The sequence below is a fragment of the Mustela putorius genome, unplaced genomic scaffold (genome assembly GCF_011764305.1).
Source record: "Mustela putorius furo isolate JIRA1106 unplaced genomic scaffold, ASM1176430v1.1 tig00003834_pilon_pilon_pilon, whole genome shotgun sequence".
Taxonomy (NCBI): Eukaryota; Metazoa; Chordata; class Mammalia; order Carnivora; family Mustelidae; genus Mustela; species Mustela putorius.
In genome coordinates, this window is record NW_025421987.1 from 40,748,258 (window position 1) to 40,772,922 (window position 24,665).

At 39.4% G+C, this 24,665-nt stretch overlaps 1 protein-coding gene across 3 annotated transcripts in view; it reads right to left on the reverse strand.

Moving 5' to 3' along the window:
• Positions 1-1,096: 1,096 nt before the first annotated feature.
• LOC101685818 (limbic system associated membrane protein) overlaps positions 1,097-24,665 on the reverse strand; it is a 663,791-nt gene continuing 640,222 nt past the window's right edge. For 2 of the 3 annotated variants that reach the window (XM_004761393.3, XM_004761394.3), the window contains one exon: positions 1,097-9,036. In XM_004761393.3, the coding sequence (XP_004761450.1) occupies positions 8,939-9,036 (98 nt within the window). In that variant the 3' untranslated portion in view covers positions 1,097-8,938. Of the gene's footprint in view, positions 9,037-15,033; positions 15,067-24,665 lie in introns of all 3 variants that reach the window. The other variant, XM_004761392.3, reaches the window with a different exon arrangement.

Genomic DNA, 24,665 nt, shown 5'->3' on the forward strand with positions numbered 1-24,665 from the left:
GAGGCACTCAGAAGGCAAAACTTCAAGGTGACTCAGACACAAGCCACAAATTCAGGAACTTTGGGCACCCTGATTTCTGATGTGAGGGATATTTTGTTTGGGAACTGTGTCTTTAACTTTGAGTTTGGCAAGCTTATTTTAAAAAGGCACTTTTCAGAATTTTATGTAAAATTCAAATTTGGGGAGATTGGGCCCTTAAACAGTCTCTTTAAACAGAGGGGACCATGGGGTTTTGCTTCTGTCTGAAACCTTTTGCCAGTTATTGAAGCTGATCACAAATGCTTACTTCCTCAGCCTCTACCCCTATCACCCACTCTGATTTGGGACAAGTTCTCTTGTTTTTTTCCTGATCTAATTTGGCTACTAAAGAGTCAAGCTTCAGACCCTTCCAATCACTCTGATGCATAATGAATTAACTACACTTTTAAGTAGAAAAAAAAAATAGGTGGCTTTAGAAAGTAATTTCATTCCTTCTATTGCTATCAGGTAGGATCTCATTAAAACTAATCCTTAAAGGGCACCTGGGTGGCTCAGTTTGTTGGGCCACTGCCTTTAGTTCAGGTCATAATCCTGGAATCCCAGGACTGAGTCCCAAGTCCGCTCTCTACTCAGCGGGGAGTCTGCTTCTCCCTCCGACCATCCCTCCATCATGCTCACTCTCTCTTTAAAAAAAACAAAACAAAGAAAAATATTAATTGTTAAAGATACTCCTACTATGGAGACTTTAAAGAAAGAGTATACCCCCTAATGTTTTTTTGGGATCATGTCCTAATGTTTCACTCAAATCTAGCAATCTGGAACTTCTTAATGCTTTATCTGTAGCTTCCCAATAGTAATTAATGCTCTTTCTTTTGATTACTTAAGGGAGAAAAAGAAAAACTTGCAGAGAACCTCTTTGCTTAGATGAAGACAATGATTGTAAATACAACATTATTTCTGTAATAGGAGAGATATGGATAGAACCTTCAAGTGATTCTTTGGTACTTTGTCCATCCCTTCCTCACATTATTTTCATCATTGGCTTCGTTTCCTGTCTTATTCATGAAAACCTCTAAGAGGCAGTACAGTCAACCACAAGATCACTGACTCAGGTCAATGAAGACACATCTCCTTTTCACGTTTATTTCATTTTGTTTTAAGTTCACAGAAGAGCAGAGCATTCATACGCGTAAAGTAACAGAAGAGAGAAACAGAATTTAAATACATTTTAAAAGAAAAGAAAAAAGCTTCTTTTAATTTTAATTTTTTTTTAAACACACATTGCGCTTTTTATTTTCCATCACAGAGCTAGTATCCAGGGAAAAAAAAAATCCATCCAATAAACAAAAATAAACTTTGAACAACAAAAAACCCAAATAAAAAATGGCCATGTGTTTGTATCATCAAGGAAAAGTTCTGTTTATGTCTACAGGGCTGAAAAAAAAAAGGAATATATTTATATATATATATATATTTATATGTATATAACACTGTTAATAAGGAGAATTCTAACCAAGAGCAGGATTTATACACCCTTCAGTAGAGCAGTGAGAAGGCAGAGGTGAGGCAGGGTGGGGGGAAAGAAGACAGAGGTTTTGTCCCATACTTTTCTCCCCCTGCATCTTTTCCCCTTTAACCTTCCCCCAATCCCAGCGAATACTTAGGGAGCAGGATGTGGCCATAATCAATGGAATGAACCATTTACATTCTCTGGTGAAGAGCGAAGACTTAGGGAAATGGGTCCGAAAAAGGCCACAGATAGCTTAGAATTACGGCCACATGCCATGAAGCTAGTAGTTCCATGTATTTTCTCCATTTGCAAGAAGCAGATTTTTACTCTGTGCCTGGCTTTACATAGAGAAGGCTTGTGCAGAGGACAATGTAATGTAGCTATAGGAGTAGATCCAGGAGCACTACTCAGAGACACCTCTGAACTATCCATGAAAATGGGGACTTGTCCTATGGGCAGGTCATTCTCCCACTAAAAGAGAGCTCTGTAAGCGCTCTAAGTGGATCCCACATCCTTATCTACATCAAGTGATACTAATGCTAGGAAGTTATGGATAATCCCTGATCTTCCATACATGACGAAACTCAGATTCTGTTCTCTGAGGCAGTGAATGAAAAGCTCCAGGAATAGTGTGGGGCTACACTTTGATGGGTTCAAAAAAGTGGGCCTGTGCTCTGTCCATTCAGAACAAAGCACAAGAGAATAATTCTTCATTAACTGCCTGAGAAGCATCATTTCTGCGTAACTTCTTCTCAGAGAACTGAACTTGATGTTTGATCTTGGCCTTCACAACAACTCTTACTGTATCTGACTCTGTCACCTCCTGAAATGTGTTTTTGTCCTCTTTTTAACCTGTCTTCTTTAAATAATATTGACCCGTACTTTTTGAAAATGGAAATTGTTCTCTCTGTTCACTCTTTTGACTTCACAGCCTTCACAACAGTCAGTGAAGTTTAGGGAAACTCATGCCATGAGATGTTCCTTACAAAATAAAATGTATTGTCTTGCCTATTTCTCACAGAACAGCCTTTTGAAATTGCCTGGTCCCACGTGTCTGGTCCCATCATCACAGGCAGAGTTTTCAAGGACACAGGTTGACTAAAATGAGGCACTTGGCCCAGGAGGAGGAAAACAAAAACAAAAACAAAAAACACCCCTGATGTTTCCTTTCATATGCACCACATGCATTATACTCAATCTGGCTACTTTCCTTCCTATGAAAGGTTATTAGAATACAGTTCAACAAGTTAGATTTTTTATTGTAAGGAAACAACGCCAACTATTTCAAAGCCTTCCGTGTCATCTGAATGTGTCCCTTCTCTACATTGCTAAGAAGTTTTGGTCAGAAGAGAATTTTAGAACCAGTCCAGGGACCCTGTATTCTAAAAGTTTTGGCTTCTGAAATGGAGATGATGGGATGATGGTTCCAAGAAACGAAGGTGGTATCGAGGCCAACTGGAGGGTGACAAGCAGCTGGCCACAGGCTACATGAGCATGGAATTCTTATTCAGAACCAGAGTTTAGAGATGACAGAGGTCCTAGAGAAGTGATCCAAATTCCTTACTTTCAGGATGAGAAAATCAGGTCTCAGGATGGTTTGCTTTAGATCACATAGCTTATTTGTGGCCAGACCCTAGCCAGAATCCAATTTCTTGACTTTCTGCTTTACCTTAAAGTTGCCATTTATCTTGGGTGGACGGGAGGACTTTAAGTGAAGTGTTAATCTGACCTAAATTTATTTCTGTAACGTCCATATAGGAAGTCCCTGTGATTTCCAAAGTCATCTCTTTGATAGCTCTTTGTGGCTGTTCAGATTATAGAAAATACATATATGTCACTCTCTTAAACACATCAGACCCTTCAAAAAGACTCCAAGAGAACGTGCCTGACAGAGATACTCCCAATTAAAGTAATTTTGTCCTCATTTGCAATATTCAGGATAGATATGTAGAAATATAGGTCTATCAGCTTAAGTAAAAGTATCCATTTCCTAGGGTAACTTGGCAAGATATTTCTCAAGGATATAACGTATTTCTTACATCCTATAATTTCTTCGAATCAAGATGACAAAGAAGCTTTCCCAATGTCTTTGTCTGATGGAAAATAAAAACTGAGTAATATTTTGCTCACCGGGCTATAGGCGACTTCCTTGGATCTATTTAAATAAGCCATCCTAGATGGTGGGTAAGAAGTAACAAGAAGACACTGGGAGTTGATGCTAACAGACACATGAGCCCTTGAAATGCCTTCCTCATTTCCCTTGCTTTGGGGTCAGATGAGACAACTGTGGCAACAGTTGGGAGAAAATCCACTTAGGTCACTCAGGAACTAAGGACCCATGTATGTCCCTGTGACTTGAGCAGGATGTCAAGCTTTAATAGTTCCTGTGGGTCTGCTTCCTCTTGTTGAGGCAACCTTCTTGTTCGGGGCATTAGTAATACTTCTTCCCATTCTGACCTATAAAATGTTTTAGTTTTTATTTATTTGTATTTGACTTTTTTTTCGTTAAGATTCATAGATTTAGCTGAACCGGGGCACTGCATGAAAAATGAAGTTTACATAGTTTATATTATGTACATAAACTAGTGATTTACATTGATTTACACATGATTGGTGCCTAATTTATTAATCAGCACACAGTATGTAAATGCACTGAAAGGAAATCAAGATTTTAAAATAAGTTTTCCATAATATCCATAAACATTTGCGCTGGTGTAAATGTTAAACCTAAACCTAACGTTAACACCAGCTTCCTTGCCAAGAGGAAAGTGATGTACATTGCTGGGTGAAAACAAATTCTCTCTTGAATTTCAGTTGGCCGCCTTTGACAACATAGCTACATGCAAATGAGAATAGTTTACTTCTCTTCCACTAGTATGCACATAAATGTAAACTCCATTTTGCATTTAGTGAGATGTTTACAGATATTATGCCAACCATGATGGAAAATTTACATCACTGGGGCAAATGTAGTCTTTGGAAGAGAAATATTTTAAGTACGTAAAAAAGAAGAAGGCTTCCTGAACTGAATTTGAGTTTCTTAATTTAGGGTCCTATCTCATCATTTTTGTGGTACTTTTAACATTTGTCTCCAAAATGTTAATAGTTTTTATAGGTTAGATATAGCACTGCACTTATATTCTTTTAAAAAAAATGATAGTTACTGGTAACCAAGAATAAATTCAGGCTAAAAACTTATGAAGATGGAGAGAAAAATAAGGCCATGGTTAATCCCATGGAACTTGGTCCACAAAAAATTCCTCTTAAACAAGTAATTACGAAATAGAAAAAACGGGGCTCCGTATCTTTCCAAATGAAGCATAGCTCTTTTTTTTTAACCAAATCCAGTACTTTTCTTCCTTTTAAGTTTAAACCATTATTCTAGATTTGTCTTATAATACATACAATATTGTAAATATAGCATCTGTAAAGATAAGATTAAAAAAAATACATACACATATATATTATTTTTCCACAAATAATTCAAAAAACAAAAGGAGAGATTCCGGGAGACAAGCCAATAGAAACAGTCAAACCACAACCAACCTGGGGATGGAAACTGTGACTCTGGAGTAATTAAGAAGCTAACAACTCGGTAGGTAATAACTCAGAAATAATTTCATGCTGAGGAGTTTAGTTTTTGTGTGCAAAGGAGGTAAGTCCATTTTTGGAGGAGAAACAGATTTGTGTTTCTCTCTCCAAGAACATGAAAATCACGAGTACTTTTACAAGGTCTCTATGAATAGCCCCAGTTGACTGAATATGTCGTAAAAAAAATGCCCATGGCAAGGGAGAAGTCTGTCTGACTTGGAAGAGAAGGCAAAGGTCAATAGGACAATTCTTCCCCAACAGAAGATACAATTTCCCCCTAAGCCTTAGTTGTTTTAGGGCAGAGGGATTTTATGTCTCAAAACAAGTAAGGCTGTTCCTCCAACAAGGCAGCACCTTCTGATGAACAATTGCACAGAAGATGTAATTCTGCAGTTGTAAAACCTAGGATAGTTCTCATTCTTCAGGAAGTGCCCTTGGTCAAGTCATTTCTGTTTTCATTAACTGAAGGTCGGTTCTAAGGATTTAGTTTTATGAATGGTGGAGTTTCGCTTTTACATACAGAGGACATTAAATATGTTAGCCATTCAGAATAACTGATGAATTTCACTCCTCTCAGGGTATTATTTCCAACCAGTTGGTTCTTTTCAATGCAGGGTTTCAAGTTTTGATTACCAATGGAAAAGATTCTTGAAGGGATTTAGAGCAATACGATGAACTAAATTCCAAGAAGTCCCATGTTCAGACTCAATTTCTTGGTGTCAGTCCTCTGGCTGCTACCTTTTTCCTGACCTTTCTCCAAATTATGTTCTCCTCCATTCTTCACATTGCTTAGAGATGTTCTCAAACCTAGGAGATTTCTGGGGCCAATGTTTGCTCTGAAACAGGAGCCAGGACAGTTTTTTTAAAATCCCCAGATCCTGTCAGAGATATATGCAAACACCACAATATTCAATGTATGTTTAATTATGTTTAATATATGGTCCAGTATATTAAAACTCAGAGAACAAATGGTGCTGACAAGGCAGACATTCCTTTCAGTGGAGAATCTCCTTCCATAAAATCAAGACCTTGTCGTTATGATAGGGTGGAGACAATACGAAATGTAGGTGTATGATTAAGATATGTCACATGCCACAAGGATCTGTTCCTGAAACTGATACTAAACCAAATTAACTCCTGCTACTTTTCTTTTCTTATATATCTTTAATTTCACATGCATTCCTCTAAAGCTTCCACCTAAGGATGTGACTGGCTCTTCAATATGTGGGGAACACTTATCATCCATGATGATAAACTTTTATTCCTGTACTAAGACCAAAATGTTAGCGAAACCCCGATTGTCAATACACTGATGCTGGATAGGAATATGGCTCACCTTCCCTATATGTTAGAAGCTATTTTCTGGGATAAGAATTTCTGTACTATGCGAGGATCTGCCACAAATACTCTTATCCATCCCCAAGCCCAATTTGCCCTTCTGTTTCATGTTTAAGCTGCAAAATCATAAAAGAAGGCTGGTGATAAGCTTTCCAAAATGAACAATAGAATCCCCTAGAACAGATTTAAAATGTTGCTTATCAAAGAGATCATTACCTTCAAAGACAAGGTTCATTGCAAAGAGCCTTCAATTAATAAATCCAATCAGAAATTTCAGGTCCTTCCTTCCATCCTTCCTTCCTTCCCTCTTTTCCTCTTTTTCCCTCGCTTCCTCTCTTCCTTTCTCTCTTCCTTCCTTTTTCTATTTGCAGTTAGGAAGTTTCCTGTTTTATATTCGGTGACAACTATTTTTCAGGTTCCGAAACTAGAGGAGGTACCATATTTGGCTCTTCTGAAATACATTTAATTATGACCTCAATAATAATCCTCTGTCTTTTCAGAAAACAAACCACTTCCAATACCTCCTATAGTTTAAGTGAAAGCAATGGTTATTTTTCCTGACAAAGATATCTACAGACAGAGAGCCAGCTCTCTCTGCAAGACCTTTCCTAAGAAAATCCTGGTGTTGCAGCAATACCAAGCTTTGTGGTATGCATACAACTTCTACCTAAATTATTACAAGTTTCCCAGTTCTTTTGATGAAGAAACTAGCTCCCATTTCAGATGACTCTTGTCAATGTAAACTTAGACATCGTATCCCCCACAGTATCTTTTTCAGGAATCAGAAGCCAAAAGTGAGCAGGGAAGGTGGAATATACTCCAGCGGCCTGGCCTAGGATAATGACGGACCACTACAACAATGGTGCTGCAAACATTACCAGTGGAGCAAAAAAGAGATCGTGCAGGCCACCAAATAAAGTATTAGCTTATAACACCAGGACAAATATCTGCAAAGGAGCACGAGGAATGAATTCCTTGTTGAATTCCTTGTTGAATTCCTCTTGTTATGGTCAATGCTTTGTCTAGAGCTCTGCCAACATCTCTACAAGATGAGTAGGGACCTGTGCATCTGCCTATTTTTCCTGCCTTGCTCACTCTCCCTAGGTTTAATCTGAAATAGGAAACAATCTCTGCTCAAGGGAATCCATGGGCCAAATGCAGTGTTATTTGAAGATCAGGGAAGGGGCATTACAGGGCTGCTTTGGATCTCCATGTGGCTCATCATCCTTTCATGAGGAGTTAACACTTGGAGACCTTCCTGGTTCTTGGGATTTACTCAACACATGCTACTCACTCCTGCAGCGAGCCTGCAAAAAGCCAGGAAATACATGAATTCCTCAGACTCAGGAAACAAGAGTGAAATCAGAAATCTCTCCTAGGTCACCTCGTTGACGTCACTGATTCTTTCTACTGTTTGCTCACCCCATCAATAGTAGGCACTTTCATTTACAGTGATATTCTGAGTGACTCTTGACTGGGTTCTGATGATTGGACTAGGAGGAATATGAGGTTCTGCCCTTAGAAGGGGCACAGCTTGGTGTTGATACACACTAATGTCATGTGACAGCCATGAGGGAGGGTGAGGAGCCCTGCTCCATGCCTCCTTCCCCACCATGTCCCCCAGCAACTTGTCACAGCCGCATCTCACAGTTACAATGCGGGACAGTATCTACAGCACAATGAGTCTATGTACACATGGACCATTCCCTTGGCATGCTTTAGAGAGAGACACACACACGCTCACACACATGTGCACCCACGTGAGAGCGAGAGACTTGAGCACGCGCGCACAGTGGAGAAAATTAAAATGGTACTTCCTAGCATTTGCGGCATGACTAGTGCTGGAGGGTGTAGTAGGGGGTGAAGAGAAGCAGCAGCCAGGGGGGAAGACGGGTGAAAGGGAGTCTCTGAGTTGGATGTGGGGGAGATAGAACACACTGGAAGGGCAAGAGATGGTCTTAACAGTTGGAAAGATAGTGGAGGCAGGAAAGCCAGGTAAAAGGCTCAACACGGGATTCCAGCGTGAATTCCACTGATAGTCTGACATGGCTATGAGTCAGCTCAAATGAAATGAACAAAATAAAAAGTTGATGGAAATATAAACACCAAAGGCAAGACCTTATTTTTTTCTTTCCCCACAGATGAAAAAGAATGAAGGAAGGATAAAGTGTGTGTGGGGGGTTAATATCCATCTGATACTTCTTCACTGGTCTTATTTTTACAACATCCGGGTGTTCTTAGCATGATGTAGTCTTTATATAGTATACATTTGCTTCGCTATACATGTATCCTTGCAGAACTTTTCCCACCCTGACTTATATAGTTTAGTTTTTATTGATGGACTTTAAAATGGTTTTAAGTGTATTTTCTTCTTTGTTTTCTTATTTCCCCCTTCATTTAAAAACACACAAAGTTGTAAAATAAACAGTCTCCCCCCATCTTGCTCTCTCTCTCTCTCTCTGTATCCTGTGTGACGCATTTTTGTGTGTTTTTTTAAATTATTTTTAAATTTTTATTCTATTAACATTTGCTGAGAAGGCAGAGCAGAGACGCTGCCAGCAGCCACAGTGGTACGGCCAGACTGATGGATCCGTTTATTCCTCTCACCGACCCAGGCCCTGCAAGGCAAAAGAGACAGAAAAGAGAATAATTACATCCAGACTCCCTCTACGTCACAGGTGACAGCTCACAGGATTGGAGGTGAGAATGTGCCACGTACCAGCACCTTGAGGTCAGTGCGCTATGTACAGCCCAAGAAGGGCTCCCCATCTTTCCTAAATCCTTCTCCTTGAGTGGTAAGTATCTCAGGGGGTATCAGTGGTTGAACACTTCTGAATAGGAAATGCTCTTGCTGGGGAAAGCTATCACTCATGTGTCACCTGCTGGTGCACCAGGGTCCTCTTCACCCAACCTCCTTTCGCACTCTCTGCTCTGAATGGCACTGTGACGCCGGCCCCCGTTAAGGTGCCAAACATCGGTGAGGGTCCTTCAGCCCCAAGACATGGGCTCTTCCAGCTGATTCATTCCAGTATCTCCATCAATAAAACATGGGACCAATCTGAACCTCTCATTCCTCAGGGGGAAGTGGTAATTATTTATTTGTTAATGGGAAGGGGAATTGTTTCCAAGGAACACCATGGCTGAATGCACCGTAGCCGTGAGGTAGGAAAATAAGCCCACTCCTTGTAGAGTCTTAAGAGACAGCAGGGGATCATCTGATCCAAACTCTTCATGTGACCCTTTAAGGATCAAAAGCCAAGGCAGCAGGACCAACAACAAAGACAACCAAACCTAGAGAGTTTAAGGGGCAGGTCCAAACCAGAAGCAGAACTCAGACTTAAACCTGCCCAGAATTCACCCTGGAGTGGCAGCCTCTGTGTTTCCCACCGCCACCTCAGTTTTCCCAAAGCAGACACGATTTGGGGTGTGTGGGTGTGGATCTAAGGGGGAGACTCGAATGGGGAGGAAAGCGGAGAAGGCACTTGTGTGTTGACAGAAAGGAGATAATTGGGGCAGAAAATGTAGGCCCCAAGAGCTTGTCTCCTCTGCTTTGTTTGCTCTATTTTCTCCTTCTGTAAACTTCTGTTCATATAGATCTATTACAAGAAGAAAATGTTTGTGTTTTTCACAACAAAGATTTTTAGATTTAAAACTGAACGCTTAGACAATGATGCTCAAAAAAGAAATAAATGTGACTAATTAAGGGTCACTTCGCAGTTTTGCACATATATGCAGATCAATGTGTGAATTAATCTGCTAGTGTGTGTGTGTGTGTACACGTGCATGAGTGATTAAACCTACGATGGTCCTCTGACAGGCGAATGTTTCCAAAAGTGTCTACAAACATATCAAATCAAAGGTCAAATAACAGGGAAAATGCTGAATTCAAGAATGTCCTCCTAATCTGTGTTTTATGTAAATAATGGCAACAATAACTAAATAAAACCAATACTTACACAGCACTTACTATAAGGTACTGTTACAGATAATTTACGCATGTAAGCATATGATTTACGCATGTAAGACATGCTATGAGACAGGTATTATAATGAACCCTTTTTTACACTGAGCTAGTAAGAGGCATTGCACACACTTACACAGCTAGTGCACAGAGGAGCTGGGGTTTTGACCCAGGCAGCTGGTTCCAGTCTTTGCCTGTCACCACTACACAGTGAAGTTACACAGTGAAGGAGTTAATGTGTAACAAGTTACACATGTTCAGCAAATGAATTTGGGGTGTTTTTAAAACAAGAGCCATAACAAACAAAACACAACGTGGAGGCATCCATTACCTTTGAAAACAATTTTCAATAGAATATGTTTTACTAGAATGTCTCCTTGAGAATATTAAAAATATTACTTGCTCTAAAAATATGAATATATACAAACTTTGAACAGTATAGTTATGGTAAAAAATGAGCTTTATTATCTGGAAAGCTACGGAGATATAGAGTAAACAATTCGAATATCCAATCGGCCAATTCTTTAAGCTTCTGAATGGCTACAGGATTGTATTAATAAAGGAAACTTCTGCTGCCTTCGGGTTCATGCTTTTTGTGAAGAATTTAGGTTCAAGAAGATCATGTATCCTGCGTAAAGCACCTATGGGAACTGGTGACCAAGCAATAGTATACAGGTGTTCAAAGTCTCAGCTCCACGCCTTTCGTAGCCCACCCTCCACACCCTTCACCACCATTCTTTTTGGCCTTTGGGGCATTTAAGTTCCATCAGTGGCAACTCCCCAGGGCTTCTGGCCAGATGGTAATACATTTCCCTATCATTTTAATTCCTCTAAATGCTTTACATGGCACTCATTTAGATTAGTGGGTCAGGACAGCTTCCAAAACAGAAAAAAGACTACACACACACAGGACCAAGCAAAAATGATTTTTGTTTTGTCCTAGGGATAGTGTGAAATAGAAGGGTTTTACAAAGAGTCTAATTTTGCCTATATCCTTAATCTCATTTTTTAGTGCTGGGATAGGTTAGATTATCTCTCAGACATCTTGGAGTTGAGTGGTACCTGGGGAAGTCTAAAAGTCTAAAAAACCTAGTCTTTTATGTGAAGGGCAATAAATATTTGAGAAAGCAGAAATTCCGTCATTGAAAAATACCATATATATATGTGTGTGTATATATACATACACATGTTCACATTTAACATTTTTGCTAATGTATGTGCACACATATATTTGCAGATACAAAGAGAAGTAGATATATGTATGCATACTCATATATATGATATATGCATTGACATACCATACACACATATTATTGGTCTTTTAATAGACATAATTGAGAATTAACTGTTACTTTCACATGCTGGTCTATGATATGTACAGGGAATCCCAGTACTGTGCTAATAATCTTAATTTTATCCTTAGTAGAACTATTATTATATATTTGAAATGCATCTCATAGATCTGTTAAGAGTATCTTCACTTCTATCAATTATTATTTATTAAGTGCTCTCATATAGCTATTTGATGTGCTTATATGACTTGCTCTTTTCATAATTGGTTTTGAGAGTAAATAAATAGCTTGAAAAAATGCAAGGATAAATGAATGATAGTTGGAGAATCATCACAAGTGTGTATGCAATTATAGATATATATGACTGCATAGGAGACTACTTCAGTTAATGGCTATTTCAGGGAAGAATAATCAGCAAAATCATTAATTACGTTTTAGCTCATAGTTATGAAATTTCTGCTTATTTGTGGAAATGCAAATGATAAATCTTATTTCCCACACCAGATGGCCAGGCTCAGCAAGTGCTTTTATATACTGACAGATATAATGAAAGCAAGAGTCTGTAAACATAAATTAGCCTTAAGAATAGATAGGCAAATAGAACCACAATTCATACAACAGACAAAAATCATATCATATTTAGCCATATTCTATATGTGTTTATGTGTGTGTGTGCACACTTACATGTGTGGTATCTAGTAAACATTCAATAAATGGTAGTATCATCATCACTGCTATTAACTACAGAAGGCTGGATTATAGAAAGACATGAAATACTTCTGAATCAGAGGCAATGCCTTTGTGAATTGGGTCAAGGCATTTAAAGTTTGACCCGAAGGGGCAAAAATTCAGCTGTAGCAAGATTGAGAATTTTGAGTCAACACACCAGGTCAAGGTTCTCAACCTCAGGACAGGATGATAAGTGAGGTTCTGTATCAAGGGGAATGCTGGACTGCACTTTGCTACCACAATGCTTTTACAAGGGAATCTGTGATTAAGGACAAGGTTTGATAAAGCATCCTGAAATTGCGGGATATGAGAATTTTCAGCAAGTCTCTACACAAATTCGATGCAGGATGCTCGAATTGGTTGTCTTTCAGTAAAATCTCAAAGAAAGTGTAAGGTGATTTTCCAACACCTGCTTTAGAGAGCATGCACTTGGAGACACTTTGTGACTCATTCAAATCTAGCCAATGCACTTCTGTTGCTTCTCCTGAGTACTTAGGGCTTTTTACCTGGATTTTTGACTAGATTTTTTCATAATAATCTTTCTTAAACAACAACAACAACAACAACAACAACAACACAACATTTGTCACGGCTTCAGCAATCGTCAGGCATTCCTTTCAGCCTGTAAGGAATCAAGGCCAATAATAATTTTATTTTTGTAGTTAGTTGAGCCACACAAGAGAAGAAGAAAGACCGATGAGTTTAAGTTTGAATTCTTCTTACAATTATTAAGGGCTGACAGAGTGAGTGAAAATAAAACAAAAAATCAAATACAAAATAATTGCTAAGCAAAGAAGAAAAACAATCTCCTAAAATCTCTCTTAGAATACCTAGATGTGCCGGCTGAAGTGCTTCCCCGTCCTGGGAAGCCATGTTTAAAGGGAAGTCTGATAAGGTTGACTTTGGCGCCACCTGCTCTCTGTGTTCAGCTAGTACAGCTTCCTCTGGCAAGAAGGAATTGGGGATTAAAGCCTATATTCTCCAGGCTGGAGCACAGACGAGGGAATATATTGATATTTAATTTAAGCAATGTGTCTAGAGTTAAATTTGGGCTCCTCCTACATAATGCTTTTTTTTTTTTTATTGGCAAGGCTGAATTGCACTCCCCCTCCATTATTTATTTATTTATTTATTTTAAAATTAACATATAATGTATTAAGTCCCCAGGGGTACAGGTCTGTGAATCGTCAGGCTTACATACTTCATAGCACTCACCCTAACACATAACCTCCCCAATGTTCACAAACCAACTCCTACATAATTCTTTATGTATTATCTCTCCTCTGTATAAAGTAAGTCTTGGATAAGCCTAATTATTCTCACGGTAAAGTCCATCACATCTTCCCCATCAAAGCAACATTAAATATTTTGGCATACAAAATTTTGAAATTTTAGGCCAATACATAGAATTCCTTTGGGTGACACTAGGAATTTATCTTGGTGGTCTTTGAAATAAAACCCTATGCCCTATTTCTCCAAAACCCTAAGGTATCATATGTTCCACTAATACTAGCCACTTAAAATTCACATGTAATTGATACTCATGGCATTGGGGAAAGGAGGGATGAAAGAGACATGAGTTTATACCTTCTTGCCCCAAATGATCTTGGTTCAATGTATGTATTTCTGATGGCTTCATCTCTGCAACCCTCTGTGAAGACTTCCTAGAGTGGGCCATAAACAAGGCGCTGACCCTTTCCAGGGAGTAAGCAACAAAGTGTCCAAATTTCTGTGGCTGCTGGTCACTGGTAGGGTGTAAGTCCCACAAGAAAAGTTTTCACAATTGAGAATGACCTTGGTTGTCTCATCCCCTTTGAGGCCAACAGAAGAAAACATCTTCATATGAGACCAATCCAAGTGAGTGGCCATGAGGACTTAAGGAGGCTGCTGTCTGGCCATGAAGGTTCCTCTGTAGCTTTAGTCTGGGGACAGACACTGTTAAGGATTTCTGCTGGACTTGTAAAGAGGGCACTTCAGAATTGGTAATTGTTTGCAGCAAAGGTTCCAGTTCATGAAGCTTTCACCTGATTGCATTGTCTTTGTAAGGAGATGTGGGTGATTACTGGGTCACACAAGGCTGATGGAGGCATGTGGTGCTATTTCTGGGAGACCCCAGCGGCTGGGTGTACCATAAAAAGGGGAGGTTATAGGAAGACCTGGGAGAACACTGAGACAGGGAGAATATTAACTGTTCAAGTGTTTCATTTTAGGAGATGCTACTCTTACTCCTTTTAGCAATATATCTACTTTAATAGCCAACTAAGAACATCAAGTAGGCTTTCTGTCTCTGATGAGAGCCTGGTCACTGGGCAGCAAACACTGTCAAAAGTGCAGCTCCGCAAGAATTAACCATGGCCCCTTGGGATATGGAAAGTGGGAGGGGGGAATAACTTGTTCAGTTCCGGAGATTTAAAAATGAATAGCTGTCAAAAATGATATAGAGTCATGGGTTGGATCAGGGCTTTTTGTGACTGAGAAAGTTCACAGCCCGGAAAACATAGTGGCACATATGTTGTGGAAATTATTACCACAAATTATTGAGATGAAATAAACTCAAGTGTATAAGACTCTAATATATGGCTAAGAAATCTTAATTTTAACATACAGTAGGTAATCAGAAATAAGAACCATACCTTTTTGCTTGAAGTGCACGGTGGTGCCAATTTCTAAAAAAGAAACATTTAGCAAAAGAAAAAACAGATAAAATTTTTTTTATCAATTGAGAATACGCACAAAAGTAATCTGGTACTCTCCACTGAAAGGAGAATAGGACAAAAGGTGGAAAGAACATTCTAATAGGAACAAGTACTGGTAGAGAATGAAAGAAAGGCACACGGAGAGAGATTGTTTTGTTGGAACAAATGTTGTGCAGTTGGAGGTGGCAAAAATAATTTCCAACTACAAACACTTGATCTTATATGTTATGTGTATAGACAAGTACAAGGACACCGAGAATGCCATGTAGAAGTACACTTGACTGCAATTTAATGAAATGATGGAATGTGTCTGGCCTCCAACCCTCTCCTGCCATTTTTGCTCCTGGTTTACTCCACTCAAGCCAGGTGACCTTGCTTTTCTCCTAATACATTAAATCCTTTCCAGCTTTATAAGTGGTGCACCTGTTGCTTTATGTGCTTGCAATGTTTCTCCCCCAGATCTCTGCATGGCCCGCACAGTCCCTTCATTTAGATTTCTACTGCAAGGATACCAACCTAGGAAGGACTTCTCTCATCACCTTATCAAAGTGGTAGCATCACTTTTTCTTTCTTTTTTTTTAAAGATTTTATTTATTTATTTGAGAGACAGAGATCACAAGTAGGCAGAGAGGGAGAGAGGAGGAAGCAGGCTCCCTGCTGAGCAGAGAGCCCGATGTGGGGCTCGGTCCCAGGACCCTGAGATCATGACCTGAGCTGAAGGCAGAGGCTTAACCCACTGAGCCACCCCAGGCACACCCCCCAGGTCACTTTCTATTCCTTTACCCTGATTTATTAATAGTCTTAGCATTTATCACTACATGTATCATTTTATGAATTTACTTATTTGCTTGGTTAAAGTTTATCTCCTCCATTAATATATATGTTCCATGAGGGCAGCAAAGGTGTCTGTCTGCTCAACCATTGTATTCTTGTGCCTGGATTAGAGTCTGACATGCAGTATGTGTTCAGTAAATACTTGTTAAATGTATAAATCTCAGGGTTGGAAGAACTCATACTGGTCAAATACCTGAATTCCCTTTTGAGTGACTTTATCAACTAAACAACAATACTGTTATATCTTTAGAAGTAAATGTGGAAACTTTCCATAGGATACCACTTTGACTTTCAGGACTAAGTGGATGGTTAGTTAGATATAGGAACCCAAACCATGGCTGTGGGATATGGATTGCCTTTTCCGTGATCAGGACATGACTTCGCACCCCCTAGTAACACACTTTTACTCAGGAAGTAAAGTAAAATTTTCAGAGTACTGAACTCTGTAGCTAAAGAGAGCTTTTTGAATTGGATATCTGGTTACCTCATTTTCCAGACTGAAACTTGTCCAATGCTTTCTTGTGTCTTCCAGGATAAGGACCCAGATCCTATTACCTCATCTCTCCAGCCTCATCAGTGTGTATCATCTCTGCATCCCAGCCCACAAAATTTCCTTCATTCTCCTTGGGATCATGTTTTTTGTGGTTGTTGTAGGGCCGATGGCCCAATGTTATCATTACTAGTAACCCCACTCCTCCTTCAGAAAGTCAGGGAAGACTTTCTCAGTCTCCTTAGTAAAATGAAGTCCCTTTATTATAAGCTCTGCTCTCTTTCATGACACTCATCTCAGTTTTAATTTTAAGTTCCTTTGTCTGAGGTTTTGATTAATGTTTGTCTTCGCTACTGGACTATGAGTTCCAAGGAAGCAAGTGCTGTCTCTACTCCTGTTCTGCCTTGTAGTACAGCCAATGCACAAAGGCACTCTGAATGCACAATGGGACAGAGAAGATTTAGAATCTCTGAAATATGAGAAAAATAAATACAGGCCACGCATCCTCCTAACAGAGCCTGAGACGGTTAAAACAACAGAGAGCCTGCGTAGCTTACTTATAATCTGATGCAGCACGAAGGGCTCAGACCTTCAGAATCAGGTCTGCAAAATTTCTGAGGTTCGGTGCAGTCTATTTCCTTCACAGATTTTCCATTTGTCTCTCCAAAGGAGGTCACAAGAAGAAGCCCTCCAATAGCGTGCCATTTTCTGCTATTCTTATGATGGCTATAAGAGGGCACAATTCTCCTAGAGTCTGACGTTTGAAAATGTTTGGTGACAATTCAGCAGCCAGGCTGCTTCTAACAGCGAGCTGTAGGTACAAGTCAGGACAGTCTGCCTAAACTAGTCCAGTGTGGGATGGGGGGATCCCAGTGTGAATGCTCTTTTGTACGATGCTTGCTGGTGGTCCTCTAGAGGCACTTCTGAAGATGCTCAAAGCCACCGGCACCTGTCCGTCTGTCTTTGAAGAGTTAGTCTGTTCTTTGCACAAGTACTGAAGTCTTCTGTGTGGAAGCCCATACAGAAGGATGCAGTGATAATTCTGCTTCTCTCCTAGCAGAAGCCAGAAACCAATGTCATTCTTACCCCAGAAGTGAAGCCAGATTCCATCAGGATATAAAACACTGTTTTGTTTATCAAACAACTCTACCTATTGACTATGCTGATCATGTGACTACTGATGTTTCAATTGTATATTAAACACACAGCCACTTTCATGATACCGACTCTGACTACTTTTCTTTGAAATAAATATGTTGCCTTAAAAATTGTTGAAAAGGCACTGTAGAGAATGTACTTAGCTTAGCATGATCAGTTACCCAGGGTCACACAGAGTAAAGCTGAGACTGAAATTTAGGGCTCTCACTTCTCCAACTAGAACCCTGTCCACTATCCTACAATGCCCCTCTGGTGTTTTTATTAAAGCAAGGCTAGGTAACTATAGCCTGTATAACTCCAGGGTTCTCAATGGGATATTTCAATGATTCAGTATCAGCTGGGGACAGTTTGACTCTACTCTTGTGCAAAAGGCAACTGACCTTCTTTCTTTGGTCAAGCCTTTCAATTTATCGTTCTTTGGAATTTGTAAGGAGGCTACCAGGTCATGGAATGATTGCTTTTTCACCCGAAAAGGCTTAGATCCCTAATGGGACCATCTTCATGTCAAGAATACTTGGTTTGCCTTGCTCCATCCCTGATCCACAGGTCTCATGGGAATAATTCCAAGCAAGTGTTCAGGAACCTGTGCAGGCAGGAGGACCTGCTTAAGCTAGAAAATACCACTTAACTTCTCTTTGCCTCAGCTTCATTATCTGTGAAATACATGTAATCAACACACTCCTGATAAATTTGTGGTACTGGTTAGATAAACTAATTATCATTACATCAGTACTTCGAATGCTGCTAGATACACAGTAAGTGCTCAATGCACGAGTCATTATCATCAGATTTGGGTTAAAATCCCCTCTACAGAGGACTTTCAGTGAAAGTTTGGTGGAAAAGAAAAAAAATATATCTTAACACATAAGCTATGGAAGTGCGATCCAAAGAATAATAATAATGAAAAAAAAAATCTACTGTAGCACTAAGGATGAATGAAACATTAAGAGATGCTAGCACACCCAAATGATAGGGAAGCCGACTGACCAGGTAAAGGGGAAAACCAGCAATAAGCCTGGGTTAACCAGTCAGTGATGCAGGCTTGGATTAAGAGTCTACATGTCTAAATATTTCTCTTAGAGAATAGAAACTCCCCTACTAATGAATTAAAAAAAGTTCATTAAAAGAAGGATTTTAAAACATTGCCCAAATATTATATTCTATGAAAAAAATAGCACAAGAACCAGATAAAAAAATATGCATACCGGGACGCCTGGGTGGCTCAGTTGGTTAAGCAGCTGCCTTCGGCTCAGATCATGATCCCAGCGTCCTGGGATAGGGTCCCACATCGGGCTCCTGGGAGCCTGCTTCTCCCTCTGCCTCTGCCTGCCACTCTGTCTGCCTGTGCTCGCTCCCCCCACCCCCGATAAATAAGTAAAATCTTAAAAAAAAAAAATATGCATACCTTTAAAAGCAAACGAGGTTACGAGTCAGATTTTAGGTGCCCTCCCTATTGCAATAAATAAACCGGTTTGGGAAATACTAATGTTTTTTTTTTTTTTTTTTTTCAGGTTAGTTAACATACAGTGCAGCCCTGGGGTTTCAGGAGCAGAACCATGGATTCATCACCAACGCACCACACCCAGTGCTCATCCTAACTGGTGTGTGCTTTAATGCCCATCACCTATCTAGCCCATCCCCCACGCCCCTCTCCTCTACCAACTCTCTGTTCTCTACAATTAAGATTCTCTTACGGTTTGCTCCCTCTCTGTTTTTATCTTACTTTATTTTTCCTTCCCTTCTCCTATGTTCATCAATTTTGTTTCTTAATGTCCACATATGAGTGAAATCATGATCGTCGTCCTTCTCTGACTGACTACACTTAGCATAATACGCTCTAGTTCATCCATGTCGTTGAAAATGGCAAGATTTCATTCTCTTTGATTGAAACACTGATTAGTGATCGTTAGACTTGGAATTTCATTTATCTTTAGGGAAACAAAACAGAGTGCTTATTTTGTACTATTATTTTTTATTCCTCCTCTTCTGTTGGAATAGACCATTCTGTTTGGAGAAGCAAAACCCTGAATGTTTTGAGCCTGGCTGGCATTTTGAAAACTTGGTTGTGTGCTGCCATCTTGTGGTAATACAGAGACATGTTTCTATGTGCTGTCTAAAGGAATTGCCTTTGTCCACCAGGTGGCAATAGTGGGGAAAATAAAAACTTTTTTTTTCCAGTCCCAGCCAGCAAGAAATGTTACATTTCCAAAAGGAGTCTTTCCTATTCTGACAGAAAAGAAAAAAAAAAAATTGTTGTCCTTAAAAAACTGAGAATTATTCTCCCTTTTGTAGTGCTAAGGTGATACCAAATTCTGGAGTAAAACTGACTTGCCAAGGATATGATTTCTATAGGGATCTCCTGGAAACACTCATTAGAATACACTTGAAACCTATTATTTTTATACGTCTTAGGTATAAAAGTATAAAAAACATATGCTTAAGCAAATACATTTAACAAGTAAGCATGGCAGTATGGGTCCAAAGAATAAAAATAAATCTACCATAGCAGTGAATAAAACTTTGGGGGAGTTTAGTACAGAGAAAGTTCTCGAATTCTCTAGAAGCATTATTGCCATATGCTTAGACTTTGGTTTCTCCTGACGGAGTACAAAGAGGCAATGGGGGAGAGAATTTAATACCAGAAAGGGCAAGTGTTATGACACATTTATGCTAATCTGTCTTTGACTTTTAACTTTCAGATTCTATATATCCAGCCATGTCAGGCAAACCTGCAGCATTCAGCCTCTCAGTTGGCACAGAGCATGTCTTCCATCTTCACTAGTGTAGTCTCAGCTCACTATTTCTCTAGCACAGAGTAGGTGTCCCACAGATTTGTGAAATGAATGCCCATGCACAGATGAGTGGATGAAGGAATGAACAAAAAAGGCTGATGGAATCATTTAGTATCTCAACATCTATCCTAGCTAGGATTCTAGGTAGAGGAAGATTCTATTCTTCTTTTGGAAGCTCATGCCCTAGTGGAAAGGCAAAATTTTTGCTGGGAAATCAAACATTTGGAGAGTCAAATGGGTTGAAGAAGTCCTTTCATCAGTCCCCAAGTTTGGTCAGGTAGAAAATTTTCTGGGTGGTTGAGCTTCACTTAAGAATATGCTCTGCAGAGGGGTTGCCTGGGTGTCTCAGTTGGTTAAGTGTTTGACTCTTGATTTCAGCTCAGGTCATGATCTCAGGGTTGTGAGATTGAATCCTAAATTGGGTTCTGCACTGGGTGTAGGACATGCTTAAGAGTCTCTCCCTCTCCCTCTGCCCTATACCCCATCTCTCCCTCTCTAAAAAAAAAAGAAAACATTAAAAAAAAAAAGGAATAAAAAAGAGAATATCCTCTCAACTAATTAAAACTAAAACCTTAGAAATAGAAACCCAAGCTTGTTTTATTGTTCAGAGACCAGAAGACTTCTTACCTCTCATCTTCCATGATGTGGTGTGATTCATTCTCTCTCTCTCTCTCTCTCTCTGCTCAAAAACTGAAGTGAGTGATATGAAAGTGAGAGAGATGTGTCCCTGGAAACTCTATAGGGTTTACAGTTTGGAAAATCTTTTATTGTCCGAGGGAATGTTCAAGTCTATATTTCTGAACAATTTTGTCATTTTGCCTTGTTTGAGTTCTATGTGGTAGAGGAGATGAGGGTCCAACAAGTCCATAAAAAGAAGCATTGATTCTCAGTACTCTGACTCTTGACTTTTCGCGTCTTATCTTAAAGTCCCTGCTTCTAAGTATTTACTCCCAGCCCTGGGGAGGATGTACAGAACTTTGGGGTTTATATCATTTGTGTGGTTTTTCTTGTTCCATGTTTACATGAACATGAATGAACCACGTTCTAATCTGCCACTGCCATCTGAACAAGGGAATACTCTGCCTTCCATTGCATATGGCACAACTCTTTGTATAAGTCTGGTCATCGGATGTGCCTTAGGTTTTGAAAATGACATGTTAGTTTGAGGACTTAAGATGATTAATTGCACTGTTTCTCCCCCACTCCCCCGCTTCTGGGAGATCTAGTAGGACTGTATGTACAGAAGAGAGGGAAGGTCCAAATTCAATGGGAGTTTTTACCCTCTAGTTGCCTGGAACAAGTGAGAGAGGTACGGGGTAAAAATCCTTAAGAAACTTAATAAAGGAAATGAGGAAGATTCGACGTGTTGCCTCTTCCTCCTTCACTGATGATGAAGACCTGAAACATAACATTTATAAGGTTCTTTAATGGGAATTTATGTTTTATGTGCTCTGACTTTATTTATTTATTTTTGTCACAGTTTTTAAAAACAAAACCCTTATTATTATAGTGGTTTAAAAGCAGGGCATTTATTAATTCAATTTTCAAAGCCTCTTTCAAGCTTAGAAAGTTATTAATTTCTTTCTCGCAGGTTTCTCCATTCAGAGGCTTTAGGCAACAGCAACGTCTACTTACAAGCATTATTATTATTGTTTTTTGACATAGAAAAAGATATGGCTGTGACTTCTGTTTAGGTTGTTAGAGTTTTTTATTTTCTCCACTTACCATATTCATGTTGTATGAACCCTAATTCCGAATACCTCTGGAAAAATGTTCTCTGAGAATCAGTAACCATTCTGGGTGTAGTTCACAGGGGAAAAGCCAAAGCAGAGAAATAGGTCTAAACCTTAACCTTAAGGCTATTCCTGCTTTGTTTAGTTTTAGTTTTAGTATTTATTTTTTTATTGTTGCTGTTCGTTTGTTTTTTAAAAGTAAGCTCTATGCCCTGCATGGGTCTTGAGCTCAGGACCCTGAGATCAAGAGTCACATACTTTGTGGACAGAGCCAGTCAGGTGCCCTGATTTTTATTTTCTTAGTTAGTTCATAGGTGGACTATTATCTTAACTACTCAGAGAATTATTTCAAACTGGCTGGGGGAAACCAAGAAGTCTTAGTGTGTCATCAATATTTGAGAAAGGATGTTGGCTTCCTTTAGCTAACTTTAGGTCATGAAAGGAATCTTACACTTCCAAATACTTCTAGGGGCTTTTTTCCCTCTTAACAGTTGACCTAAAATGAACTTCACATGTTTGATGCTTTTTAGGAATGAGCTGGAGCCATGAATGATTTAGTCAAATATTTGTCACTCTGGGAATGTGGTGATAACTTCTTGTTGAATGAGAGAATAAGCCCAAACCAAAATTAATTCTGACATAATTTCTTATTGTGTAATGTGAATAAAATATTTGAAACTCACAGGGACACTTGGGTGGCTCAGTCGGTTATGCGTCTGCTTTCCCTTCAGCTCCTGATCCCAGGAATGACCCGTCCAGGGATCAAGTTCCACATTGGGCTCCCTGCTCAGAGCGAAGTCTGCTTTGCCCTCTGCCCCTTCTCCTGCTTGTGCTCTCTCTCAGATAAATAAATAAAGTCTTTTAAAAAATATTTGAGACTCACTGTTTATTCTCATGAATTTATGGACCAATCCCCTAGAAACCAAGTCTTCTACAGTAAAAGGCATCAGGAAAAAAAATGTTTTTAATGCTCATTTCATTCAAAAGAGACCAACTTATGAAGGGGGAAATATTAACACACCAATTTAGAGAGAGGCACTCCCACATCTGAAAGGAGGACCTCTCACTGGAAATCCTGGAAGGGACACAAGGGAAACCTCTGATAGGAAGAGTCTGGTTTGACTGGGATTGGGGAGAGCTGCGAGTGTGTCTGTCACTGTGGAGACAGCCCTGATCTGGGGCCAGAGGGCTGCTCCTGGACCTGCCTGAGCTGTAAGCTTGGGCAAGTCACAGAAACACACCCATCCTCAGAAAGGACAAAAAAAACATAAAGGCTTAGGTGTTTTAACTCAAGTATTTTAAGCTCAAACCTCCAGATGAAACATTTGTTTATGTTATCTCTGAGGAGAGAGATTATATACGATCTTTATTTTCTTCTCTATAGTTTCACATCTTTTCAAATTCTTCCATAATGAATAGAAAAGTATTTATAAAAACAAAACAATGTATTTTAAAAACACTCTAACTCTGGGGAAAAGAAAATAATATTTGGCTTTGGGCTGACATCCTTACAAGGAGGCTGAAACTTTTTTTCCTCGCTTTTTCAGTTGGCTGGTGTCATAGAGCAAAACCAAACAGAAGCTAAGATAGGTAAGGCCAAGGAACATAGTCTTAACAACAGGAACTGACAACGCAATAAAAAATGTATTATATGGGCTTATGAGGTCCTCAGACTACAGGCTTGATATAATTGCACTGTCGAGTAAGAGGGGGTGTGTGATGTGTCTTTAACGACTGTGGGATCTGCTCAGTGGTGATGTGAGTTGCTCCAGAAAGTGTAGATTTGCCGAGCACTCCCACCATAAAGAGAGGGCTCCAGTAAGTCTCTTACAGAAAGTCAGCTTTCTCAAATCCTACGTGTTTCTTATTTAGCCTGAGAAATTTAATTTTTAATAATTAATGAATCAAAATGTTAGAGAATGCCCAAGGGTCTAACTTTAATAAAGGGGTTTCCCTGGGCCACTCCACCTTAAAATACATACAAGATTAGAAAAACTTAAAAAAAAAAAATTAGAAAAACTCCAGAAGTAAATTTATTTAAATCAGCTGTCCGTAAGTTGTGTTTTTTGTTTTTTGTTTTTTTTGTTTAAGGATTTATTTATTTATTTGACACAGAGAGAGTACAAGCAGGGGGAGTGGCAGGGAGAGAAGCAGGCTCCCCGCCGAGCAGGAAGCCCTGCTCTGTCCCAGGACACTGGGATCGTGACCTGAGCTAAAGGCAAATGCCCATGGAGCCACACAGGCGTCCCAGTCAGTAAGATAATAGGGTCAGACATGCAGTTTCTGTCTTTTGAGAGAAAGACGTGTATCTAGAATGTGACCTTTGCATCTGTAGGTACAATTCTGGCCTTTTGCCCTTGTGGAATTAAAGACCACTCTTCTCATTTAATAAAGAACTACTTCCCAGTCCCAAATCTACTTAGTTGTTGGTACAAAGTAGATTATATTTTCCGTGTTTAAAAACATACATTTTATGTATATTTTAAAGCCTTTTGTGCCTCCCTTTATTTGACTTGCTAAAAAAGGATTAAAAGCACAGGTCTGGGTAAGTCTCTAGAGATT